This window comes from Macrotis lagotis, chromosome 1 (genome assembly GCF_037893015.1).
Source record: "Macrotis lagotis isolate mMagLag1 chromosome 1, bilby.v1.9.chrom.fasta, whole genome shotgun sequence".
In the NCBI taxonomy this organism is placed as follows: Eukaryota; Metazoa; Chordata; class Mammalia; order Peramelemorphia; family Peramelidae; genus Macrotis; species Macrotis lagotis.
This window is the reverse complement of record NC_133658.1, coordinates 197,951,184-197,964,254: the sequence shown is the minus strand read 5'-3', so window position 1 is coordinate 197,964,254 and position 13,071 is coordinate 197,951,184. Positions and strand designations below refer to the sequence as shown.

The 13,071-nt window shown below is 34.1% G+C and overlaps 1 protein-coding gene across 2 annotated transcripts in view; it reads left to right on the top strand.

Moving 5' to 3' along the window:
* MYOM2 (myomesin 2) overlaps positions 1–13,071 on the top strand; it is a 152,830-nt gene that overhangs the window by 127,289 nt on the left and 12,470 nt on the right. For both annotated transcript variants that reach the window (XM_074209536.1, XM_074209537.1), the window contains one exon: positions 6,653–6,758. In XM_074209536.1, the coding sequence (XP_074065637.1) occupies positions 6,653–6,758 (106 nt within the window). The remainder of the gene's footprint in view (positions 1–6,652; positions 6,759–13,071) is intronic.

Genomic DNA, 13,071 nt, shown 5'->3' with positions numbered 1-13,071 from the left:
ATAGTATGAAGGTCACATTAGAAATTAACCTTTATCCAAAATAGTTTGGCCACATCTGTACCCTTTTCATTAGAAAAAGAACCAGCTTCCTTACAGGAATTATTTTGGAGAGCAGTGACCAAGATCTTTCATTTCATTGCTATAGAAAGTTACTGATAAAAAAATTTCTTTTAGAAAAGCAGATAAACATCTACTCTGTAACTTACAGACTTAGAGACCTATTTGAAATACTGAGAACTAAAGTTACTTGCCTATGATCATACAGCTGATATATATATATATATATATATATATATATGTGTGTGTGTGTGTGTGTGTGTGTATCTTCTTAACTCTGAAGCTAGCTTTCCATCTGCCATGCCATATTTCTCCTATCATGTACATGATATTTAGTAGGTCCTTCAGAAATGCTTGTTATGTTCAAGTGATATTTCATTTCTGGAGGAAACAAATCTATGAGTTAATATCATTCACAGGGTAAAGTAGATATATAAAATAAAAATAATATATTAATTTAGCTATGTAACTTTAAAGGTTTGTGTATATTTATGGTTAAAGATATTTTAGTCCATTTACTCTTATTTTATAAGTGAGAAAACTAAGTCCCCCTTCCTCCCTCCTAATTTTAATTGATTCATTTTTGGTTATGCAGCTGGAACTGATAAGTTTCTTGAATTCTAGGTTCAATTCCCATGATTTCCTGTCTTAAGCCGTATTACCAATTCAAACATTTTTATTTTTTCATATCAATCCTAAGAAATCTTCTACAAATGAAAAAAGAATTACTAGGAAAAAAGTCATGCCTTTTAAAAATAAATGACCCTAAATGGATGTTGAATTATCTTTATTGCATGTCTGTGGTTCTGTTATCACATACATGGTCTGTTTTAAATGGCTAAGACTACACTTACCTAATGAATTAATCATTTTAGTACTAGCTACAAGAATTCAGTTTTAAAAAATAGTCCATTGAAAATTTCAGCTATAGCAATTTGTGGGAATGGTGTATAGAGAAGCATCTTTGACTGTATCTTGTACAATAAACTCTAAAACTAAATCTATTTTCCAATCACTTTTCTGCATCAAATTCATGATTAGTAAGAGAGTAAGAATCCTCTTCTCTAGTTAATGTTTTCTATGGTCACGATGTTTCTTGGAAATCAGGCACTTTTAATCTGATTACTCAGGAACTGCATCCTGTGGTCCTTTTCTTTCCGTGGCTGACAAAGTTAATTGCCCACTGATTTGCTAGTTATAATGAAGCCCATATGTTTATAGAGAGTATATTGTAACTCAGTATGTGAGGCTTTATTATTAGCACTTAGAGGAATGACTTGGCAACATTCATACATATTGAATTGAGAGATTTTCTAGAATTTTCTTAATTTATGAATTTTACCCTTTCATATGAATACTTTTCCTCTTCTCTGTTTTGGAGGAAAATGGACAGATTCATTAAGCACAGCTTAAATCTACTCAAAAGTACTCAAAACTTTTATCAGATGTCTTTTTAAGGATTTTAATTTTATACTTAATTTATATCCTTAAAAAACTGGGTCAGGCTTCCAGTGGTCTAAAACTGTTATTTTTATGGATTTCATTTATTCATTCCACAAATGTGTGCTGAGCATCTACTATGTATAAAGTAATATGCTTTGTCATGGACTTATTAGTGAATCATAGCCTCTTAGAACTAGGAGTGATCTTAGCATGAAAAGCAGTATGGTATGGTGAAAAGATCATAAGACTTCATTTCTGGGTTTAGATACAGCTCTACTACTTACTATACATATATATTTGTGTGTCTGTGTGTGTGTGTGTGTGTGTGTGTGTGTGTGTGTGTGTGTGGAGAGAGAGAGAGAGAGAGGAGGGAGAGAGAGAGAGAGAGAGAGAGAGAGAGAGAGAGAGAGAGAGAGAGAGAGAGAGAGAGAGAGAACTGTAACTCTCATCCCTTTTTAAGGATTTCAGTTTCTTCCACTACAAAAACTAGGGGAATGAATTAGTTTCTATTGTAAATCCTATGAGACTAATTCACTACTGTGAGATTATTCTAGCCCAACACTCTCTTTTTGCAAAGATGGAAATAGAACCACAGGATATTAAGTGATTTGGTCTTTAGTGTTGTTAAATAGTCACAATTAAATTGAAGTGGGTGGGGCAGACTTTTCTCTCAGCTACCTAAGCAAGTTTTAAGTATTCAGGGTCATTTATTCCCCATAATCCAGACATTACTTGGTAGAGGGATTGGTGAGAGTAAGGAAAAAGAATATTCCATATTGTCTTTTGATTAAGAGGGCACAGTCTATCAAATTAAAGCTTTAGTAAGATCTTTATATGTGACTGTTCAGGAAGGTTAATAGAGGAATTCTATTACACTGTGACCGTTAGGTCACTGGCATTATTTTTTCTGTCACTTGTAATTTCAGACCACAGAAAGTATTTCTCTCTCTATTTAAACAGCAAGTTAGAATGGGTTCATATTTACCCCATTCTTCCTTTCCCTCCTTCCCCATACCAAGTACACTTGGGAATCATTCTTTGAAATTGCTCTCTCAAAAGTCAATAATGTCCTCTTCTTACCACATTATTGCAATGTCCTCTTCTTAGCTTTTTTTCACCATTAGCTTCTTAGCATTTAAGTGTAGTTGATTGTCCACTTTGCTATTATATTTTGGCACCATAGCCATCTAGTTCTCTGTCTCTCTAATTACTCCTCCCTCTGATTCTACCTGCCATTTTGGACTTATTCTTTTTTTTTTTAGATTTTTGCAAGGCAATGGGGTTAAATGGATTGCCCAAGGCCACACAGCTAGGTAATTATTAAGTGTCTAAGGTCAAATTTGAAGTCAGGTACTCCTGACTCCAGGGCTGGTGCTCTATCCACTGCACCGCCTAGCCGCCCCGGACTTATTCTTTATTAAAACTCCTAGATCCTTTTTCCACATTAACTCTTGACCAGTTTCTCTTTTCTATCCCAAGATAGTATGGCTTTTTTGAAATGGAGTGATTCCAAATTGAGCCTTGAGTTCATTTTATGTACTATTTTTGTACTAAGAATCTGATTTTTAAGAACTTGTTTGAGTTTGTAATATAAAAGCAATCCTATAGGTGATATAGTAGAGAGTGCTAGTCCTGAAGTGAGGAAAACTTCTCTTCCTGAGTTCAAATTTGGTCTTAGACACTTATTATCTGTATGGCCCCTGTATGGCAAATAATTTATCCTTGTTTGCCCTAGTTTCTTATCTGAACAAGATCTAGAGATCGAAATGGGAAACAACTCCAGTATCTTTGCCAAGAAAACCCCAAATAAGGTCATGAAGAGTTGGACACAAATGAAATGACTGAACAACAGTTAACACTCAATTAATAAAAATATATATGTCCTTCCATTTTATTCTCCCACTATGACTTGACTTTTAAAGCCTCCGCCAGATGTTCAACTAATATATCAACTCCACCTCCACCCTCCAAAACATTAAACTTCCCTCATCAATATTCCTTGGGCAATTAACTGACTGTTGCCTTCATCCTAGACTCCTTTACTTTTCTGATATTTTGCTATGGTCAAAATATCGCTCACTAAAATTGAATCCCTTTAACAGATATTCCAGATATTCTATTTTCTCCTCAAGTCCCTGTCTTCCCTCTTATTCTCTCACTTGTGATAGAATAGCTATTACTTTACTACTAAAGTAGTTCTTACTTTACTAAAAAAATTGAGAATATCTGTGTATGATTGCATTTATATACTCTCTTCTTCATATATATTACAAGAAATATATTTTTATTTGGTCCCTAATTCTAAAAGAAAGTAAATTTATTTCTTCCTCTTGAAGGCTAACTCCCTCAACTTGGTTACTGCATTCTATTTCTTTCTTATTCTCCCTAAAAGAATTTTATCTCATACTTACCTTTTCCCTCAGCAAGGGAAAGCACCTTTAGTGCTTTCTTGGCATTATCTTTTAACTCTTTGCCTTCATCTACATTTATATTTCTATCTTGGAAAAAGGAAAAACAAAATATTTTTGAAATTCTATACTCTAGTTACTACTATTTATATTGCTTTTCAAAATGGTTTTTTTATCCTGCTGCCTAAATTTTCATTCTGACCTCCATCCTCACTTCATACGGAAAGTCCTTTCCCTAGGGTAACCAATGAGTGACTTTTATTAAATCCAAAGATTTTTTTTTCTCAGTCCTCATTCTCCTTGATTTTTTTGCATTGACGTTGTTGATTATCTCATCTTTTTCTTGGCTTCTGTGATGCTACACTAACCTGAGTCTAGACTTTAATTTTTCACCTTTTCTCTAAGTCACGTTATTATACTCCACTATACATTTTCTTTAATTCATAGTTAAAAACAAAATCAATTTCACCCCTTTCTTCCAAAACTCACCTATTCCTAACTTCCTTAATTCTGTCAATATGACAATAATTTACCACTCATTGAGGATAAATAATTTTGGAATCATCTTTGACTTTTTCTCCATTCCTTCCTTATATATTGACTGAGTTACCAAATTCTTTTGATTCTTTATATATGTTTATAGAATTTATAACTGTGAGGAAATGTAGAGATAATTGAAACCTTCCTTTTCAAGGGCTAAGCTCCAAAGTCACATATGTAGTAAATGGTTGAAGTGGGATCTCCAGACATATTACTTCTTTCTTTTCACTTCTTTTCCATTCCTATAGCTATAGTTTCAGTCCAGGTACTTGTCAACTCATATTTAAACAATTGTCCCAGTTTTCTAACAACTCTTTACTTGCTTTGATCTCTATTCCATAGTGTAACTAGAATGCATTTCCTATTGTATAAAGAATGAAATACACACTCAGCCTCCACTGCTTGGCTTCTCTTCAGTCTTATCTCATATTACTGGACTGTCCCCTTGAGCCAAACCAAGTAACTCATTGTCTTCCAAACATACCATGATTTTCTCACCTTCTTGCCTTTCATCACATCATTGTTAGTACTTATAATGCCACCTTCCCCTTTTCTGACTGAACTCCCACATCCATCAAAACTGAGCTCAAGTTCCACCAGTTCAAGTCAAATGTTTATGATGAATAAAGAACAATACTCTGTATTGGTAGATACAAATATAAATAGATCATGATCCTTGTCCATCAGGATGTTTTCATTTATTTGGGGAAGCAAATGAAGAGCTGAAATAAAGCATTTTATTCACTCCCCAAGTTTTGGAGTGGTGATGACAAAGGGCTATGAAAAATCCAGGAAGGAGAAATTACTTCCATTTGGAAAAAACTTTGTCCAAAAATTGCATCTGAACTTGGATTTGAAGAATAGAAACCTCTGGAATTAGAAAGGAGGTAAACTATGTTCCACACAGAGGAAACATTATAAACTAATACAGTGAGACTGGGGAGGGCTTAGATGAATTTTGAAAATGTAAGTTTAGTTGGGCATCAAAATAGTATAAAATATAATCATGTAAAATAAGTTTAGAATTCAGATCCTAAGTACTCTGAATCTTTTCATTTGCTCCTTGAAATAATGAAAGTATCAATAAGTATCTGTTAACTGCCTGGTATGTCCTAAGTGTGGGGATGCAATGACAAAAATGAAATGGTGCTTGTTCCCAATGTAGTTATATTTTACTAGAGACAACAATGTGTATATATCTGAGTGGGCCAGCTTAGGTGGAACAGTAGATAGAGAGCCAGAAGACTTGTTTTCCTGAGTTCAAATCTTGCCTCAGAAACTAGCTGTGCAATCTTGGTCACTTAAGCCTGTTGGTCTTAGTTACTTATCTGTAAAATGAGCTGGAGAAGAAAATGACAAATCATTCCAATGAATTTTGCTAAGAAAATCCAAAGTAGCATCAGGAAGTCAAACACAATTGAAAAAGGATTCAACAATAACACATATCCTTGTGTATATAGACAAATATATTTATGTATTTATATTATTTATATAAATACAGATAAATGCAAGGGAATATTTTGATGATGTTACTAGTATCTGGTGGAAAGGGGAGAGGGAATCCAGGAAACATTTCTCTAATAGGAGAAATAGCCACCAAATTAAGCTTTAATACAATTCTCAAGTTTAAATAATGCTTATCATATGTTTCCTACAAAGATTTTGCACAAAGCACTGGAAGAAATTAAGCACATTTAGCCTGAAGAACATAAGACTAAGAAGACATGATAATGTAGGATAGCTTTCAAGTACTTGAAAAACTGACTTGTGGAAGGACTGAAACTTACTTGAATAATTCCAAAGTAGTGATTTGTCATTCATAGATATAAAAAAAGAGATCGGATTAAACCTTTTTGGTGATATTGTATGGGAAATTGTTAGTCACCTATGTGTTGTTAGATTATGTCTGAGGTTCCTTGAAATTCTGAAATTTGTTGATTATAAGGTTAATTATATAGAGCTTGGTTATTCTTGTATCTTGTAGGTACATGGTAAACACTTGTTGAATGAGAGAAACAACGAATTTTGTTAGAAGACTGATGAAAGTCTATTTGCATTGGAATGAACCTTAAAACATGTAAAAATCTTCATTTATTTTGTGAATGAGAATTTTGGAGTGTCACAGTTGAAAAATCTGGTTCTAACAAATGTCTTCACTGCACATATTATTTTCTCTAGGTCTAAATATGTGTTCTTTTCCGCAGGCACATCTGCTTCTCCATTAAAGATACTCTGTACTCCAGAAGGGATAAGGCTGCAGTGTTTCATGAAATATTTTACAGAGGAAATGAAAGTGAACTGGTATCACAAGTAAGTAAATGAGTGCATAAATCTCACATTAGCAATAGGCTGTAGCCCCTGTATAGCCCATGGGGGAAAGTGTTGCTACTAGAATATGCTGCACTGAACTGAAATTGAGAAATTTTCAGTTTCACTTCCAGATGTCATCCTAGTATAATATGCCACTTACCCTCTATGTGCCCTTGTTTTTCATATAGTTGAGTGGAGAGCACCTTATTGAGAAGTTTCATATGTGTACAACTAAATATTCCGAAGTTTTAACCCAACAGTCATTTTGTATATTTGCCAACATGCCTATTATGACAGATGTTATTTGGATAATCCCTCTTAAGCTATAACACATGATGAACAATGGCTCTTATGTAAGAAATGAGAGCTAATATAATTTGTAGGACTATCAGCAAAAAGATAGTTCGTAGTTCTGGTCAGCAAAAGAGGTAGACCAGTCAAGTAAGGAGAAAAAGGGATTAAAAGTTGAACAGCCAATTTGTCCTACTTAGGTTAAAATACCTAGAGGTGAGGTTTCCAATGCATTAGATTGTTTCTCTAAGGAAGATTTATTGAAATAAGATTTAGGATGAGAAGTTATGGATGCTTTGTACTCTGTACTGTTGGTGAAGTAAACATATTGATGAATACTAAAGTTTATTTCTGTTTGTTTTAAGTATGACTCATGATATTTTCACTCTCAGAAGTCTTTCTCTTAAAGTGTTAACATCTTGTCCATATGTTATTTTGGAAATCATGAATAATCTGACTTTTTACAGTTATTCTCACAGTTCTCTTTATTCTTTCATTGTGCATAATGTAGCTTAGAATTTTTGCTTAAAACAGAGTTATTGATTACTTTTGGTCAAATTTTTTTCATCTTCATCAAATAACATTAATTGAATGTGCTTAGAAACAAGGCCCTTTGACACTGATTCCTTCTGATTCTCAGGGATCTGGCATGCAGACAGGGTATTCTTTATATGAATTTGTGCATTGCTCCAGGGGTTTTATCAACATTGATTCTAGATATCTATCATTATTAACCTCATGAACAGGTTGAATCAACAATGACCTGTAGGTCAGTAGTTTATGAAGTGGCTAGCATCTGGTAGGGGGTAGAAGGAATCAGGAAACCTTTTTCATATAGTAGAAAAGCCACCCAAATTAAGCTTTAATGCAATGCTTAAACTTAATTAATGCTATCTTATTTTTCTTACAAGGATTCTGCACAAAGTATGTGATAAATTTAGCCTGAAGAACAGAAGATTCTGAGAGACATGATGATAGCTGCAGGACAGCTTTCAGATATTTGAACAGCTAATTTGTAGAAGAGGGATTGATAGAAGGAAAATCTTACTAGCTACTTGAATAATTTCAAAGTGGAATGTGTCTTAGGAGGTGGAGGCTTGCCCTTCACAGCTGTAAACAAAGACTGGATTATTGATCTTTGCTTATATTTTCTGGGAAATTTCTAGTCACTTTTGTTGATTTAGATTATTTCTAAGGTTCCTTGAAATCCTGCAATTTGTACAGGGGTTCTGGAGAGTGATTCCTACCCCCCCCAAATATTTATCCCCAAGTAATTCTACTGATTCCTCAAGTTCCACATTCTTTCTGTCAAAATGCTTTGGTAGAATGTTATCACTTTTTAGAAGACTCATTTCTCCAACTTGGTTGGGGGTAATGAGATGGATATTGGGTATCTAGGGAGGAAATTGCAAAAGAGGAAAGATAATAGCAAGAATTTCAGAAGTACCAAGATAAATTTTACTGACTTTACATTTGCCAATCAGAAGTTCTGGCAAAATGATGGTTAAAAATTATTCTTCATTATTTACATACTGTCATCTTGCTAAGACTTGATTAACACCAAAAAGCATCTATGACAGTTGATCTAAAATATTTTACATCACACACCCCAAATACAAACAACAGCAAGAAACTGTACCTTCCAAAACAAGATTCTCTTCATGATTTATTTATTTCATATCATTTATTCTATGGTGATGCAGAAAACAGTAGGGAAGAATGCTTTATTGAACTGTAGACTGCTGTCCCATTTTGGGGATGAATACCTAGCCCTATCTTGGTCTAACTTGCTGTCAAATTTTTTTATATTTCAAATCTCTGTATACCAATGATTTATAGACTAGATTCATGCTTCTACTATGCCCTCATTAGTCCTATGGATTAAGTCCTTAGCTCCCCCCAAATCTTTGCCATTTTTATGTCCCAAGGAAGTACAGTTCAGTGCTAGGTTAAAGGGAATCCTTCTAACCTATGCACTATAGTTATGATAATTTCCTTGCTGCAAAATCTATGACATTTTGGGTGTTATATTATAAATATGAACATAGGATGTAGAATTACAAATGGAAAAGTATTATACTTGAAAAATACAAAAAAAGAAAATGATAAATTGGAAGTTCACTTTAATAATTCCTCCTAAATAGAGCCCTTTCTAAAGGTTATTTAGTGCAATATTAAAAGTTTTCACTCTCAAACATATGTTAATCTCATGGAATCTGTGGACATTTTCTGCAGAAAAGTTTGTATATATACTCCCATAAAATGATTGTTTAAAATATTAAGATAAGAAAAAAAAAGCTGAGTAGAAATATATTCTTTACTAAATCAAACATGACATAAAATTCTGCTCTCTAGTTGTGATTTATGCCAAGGAATGGAGAAGTCAATAAGCTTCCAGCAATATATGAGTCCAATTTAACCTCTTGAGAAAGAAATATACATTTTTTACAATTCATGAGGGTATATAATTCAATTTAATACTTCTCTTTTGTACTTAACATATACAGGTCTCTACACTTAACACTGAGGCTTCAAAGGTAAATTGATAACAACAACAACAACAACAAAACATAGCTCTTGCTCACAGGGTTTGCAATCAAATAAGCGAGGCTATATATAGACAACAATACAGTAACATGTAGAGTGTGAAAATAGTAAAAGAGATTCAGCCAAAGCTCCATGAGAAAATTTGCAGAAGAGTAGATCATTTAGATAAGGATAATTAAGGAAGACTTAACAGAGGAGATTTATCTTGAAGGAAGAGAAGGATTTTAATAGGTGGAGATGTGGAAGAAGCAAATTTTACCCATGGAAGAAAACCTTCAGAAATATTCAGAGTCAGGAAGTGTCAGGTTGAGATCAGAGAACAGCAAACTGTTCAAATTTCTGGAATGTAGGACATAGGAGTTTTTTGTTTTTTTGTTTTTGTTGGGGAGAAAAACAGTATGTATAAATCTAGAAAGATGTATTGAAACCAAACTGTGAAAGGCTTTAAATAACCAATACAAAGAGTTTATAAAGGGTGTCTCAAAGTCCTAATGTATTTTAAACTTCAATAAATTCAGAAGTATAAATGCTCCAATTTGTTTATTTTTTTTGTTTTAGGATTTTTTTTTGGCAGGGCAATGGGGTTAAGTGGCTTCTGAGACCAAATTTGAACTCATGTACTTCTGACTCCAGAGCTGGTGCTCCATCCACTGTGCCACCTAGCTGCCCTAAATGCTCCACTTTAAAAAAAATAATTAAAAGTTTAATTGCTTACATTTAAAAATATTGGTGTTCATGTTGTTAAAATTCAACACAGCCACCATCTTTCTCTATGCATATCTCTAGTTGATTTTCAAACTTTATTTAAAAAAAAAACTCAGTAGATAGAGTACTGGACTTGAAATTAACTGTGTGACCCTGAGCAAGTCACTTAACCCTGTTTGTCTCAGTTCTTCACATATTAAATGAGTTGGAGAAAGAAATGGCAAATTGTTCTAAGATAGAACAACTCAGAGTGGGGTTACAGAGTCAAACATGACTAAACAAAACAACAAAAATCTTTTATCAGCTGTTGTTTAGTGGCTAAAAGGATTGCATTTGTATTCCTAGTCATAAGATTATCTAAAGAATGTGGTTTTGATAAACACAGGGCAAGAAAATCTAGTAGACAGAGCAAGTGGCTGAGGTAGCTGTGCAGCGGACTTCACTTATACTTATGGTGGAATTGGGAATAATACTCCCTCCCCGACTCAGTAGGGTTGGGGTAGAGTGGGAGAATGTGAACAGTAATGTATTTGTAATCAGAGGACTTGAATTTCAATGCTAGTTCTTCTATTTACCTGTGTGACTTTGAGCAAGTCATATAACCTCTACAGGACTGTATTCTCACAATTGTGATTACACTGGTGTATTGAACTGCTGGTATGTAAAAAGCTGTTTTACTACTACATATTAAGTAATTTGTAACATAATCTTGGAGAGGTTTCTTTTCAGGAAACTGGATTTGGAGTCAGAAAAATATGAGTTTGAATCTTGACCTTGTCACTGACTGGTTCGTATGATTTTGGTAAAGTCATTTAATCTCTCATTTAATTTTAATTTGAAAAATGAGCAAGTTGAACTATATTATCTCTTGTTTATTCCAGCTTCAAATCTATGATCCTAAATGCCTATGGAAGGGTATAAGAATCTTTGAGAGAACAATTTCAATCAAGTGATTGAAAGAGACAGTCAGAAACATAGAGAGGGAAAAAGAGAGTGAGAGGTAGGTTGAAACAGAAAGAGAGATACAGAGGAAAAAAGATACAAAGACAGTGGTAAAAAAAGATGTACAGAGAATAGAGACAAATAAAGAGACAGAATGGAGGAAGAAAAAAGAAGAGAGAAAAAGAAAAACAAGGAATGGTGGAATGAAGGAAGAAAAATAGAAAGAAAGGAAGAGAGAAAGGCAGGAAGAAAGGAAGGAAGGAAGGAAGGAAGGAAGGAAGGAAGGATGGTTGAAAAAAGTGTTTGAGGTATATAGAATGAAGTTTGGGGAGTTCTTGAATTTTTGGTCTGTCATTTTGTAGTCATTTCTGACTCTTCATGACCCCATTTGGAGTTTTCTTGACAAAGTTATTGGAACATTTTGTCATTTCTTTCTGAGTTCATTTTAGAGATGAGGAATCTGAGGCAAAAAAAGGACTAATGCTTTGAGACATACAGTTCATAATTGTTTAACACTGAATTTGAACTCGTGTCTTCCTGAACCCAAGGCCTGAATTCTATACATTTGTGATGGATAATTTCAATTATCTCAGTAAAGGAGTCCATGCTATCTGATGAGAAAAGATGTTAGACATGAAAATGGTCTTAGGGGAGAAGAAAAAGTTAGGAATAGTTGAAGGAATGTAATAGAAATCCTATGGAACAAAAGTTACAGTGCTTCAGAGTTTATTGGAATTTATATAACATGAGAGTTGTGTACCCTAGAAATAAAGGAGTTTTATTCTTTGCAGCAAAGAAGGTGAACATCATACATTACTGAGGATGAACATGGACTGGGAGTCAACAATTCTAGAGTGTAGGGCAGTATATTATGAGACTGGTCAAATAGAATTATGCATGCAGAAATCACTTGAAGTAATGCATTTCACCAGTATCCTTCTTTTCACTCCTATAATTGTCACTGGAGGCCACAGATATTAGGGATTATCACCAATATGTGGTAGGGATGAGGAGGCTAAACACAGCGCAACCCTGGGAGGTCTCAGATTCCAGTTCTTAGCCCAGTTCTTCTCCAAAAGCAATTTTATACTGACAATCAAAGTAGAGTAATCCTATGCAGGCTCAGATGACAGTAGTGTTCCACAGCTGTTTATAGAGCCAGTGTGCATCATTCAAATTCTAGATCATAAACTTGTCTCATGGGGGGCAAAAACATGCTTTTTCTGTAAGACAATCCATAGTATTTTGACATTCTCCCTGACGTGTATAAGTTGCACTAGAAAATGTTGCATATTAGATGGATTTTGAAACACAATTCATATTTCTTAATGGCCTTATCACTTAGTAATTACTGAGCAGGAAGAAGTAACTAAATATACAGGATAATGTAGGCTAAATGTGAAAAAGAAGTGGAGACAGCAAATGCTTTGAGAAAGACTTGGAAGTAGTAGGGTTGGCTATGCTATCTATAGTCTAAGAAGGCACAAATAAAGTTATTTTTTTGATATCTAGAGGTACTCAGAATACTGTCATTGTACATAAGGGTATATATGTAATTTCTCATATACAAATCTATCTATCTATATAGATAGATATAGATATAGGAGATATTCTAGGACAATCAGTTATGTGCATGGCCTTGCTCTCCCATAAGGCTTCTTTTTTTTTAAAAGAAAGAATCAATGTTCTTTTTTTTAGAGGAGAGAGAGAGAGAGAGAGAGAGAGAGAGAGAGAGAGAGAGAGAGACAGAGAGAGACAGAGAGAGACAGAGAGACAGAGAGACAGAGAGACAGAGAGACAGAGAGACAGAGTGACAGAGAGAGTTAGA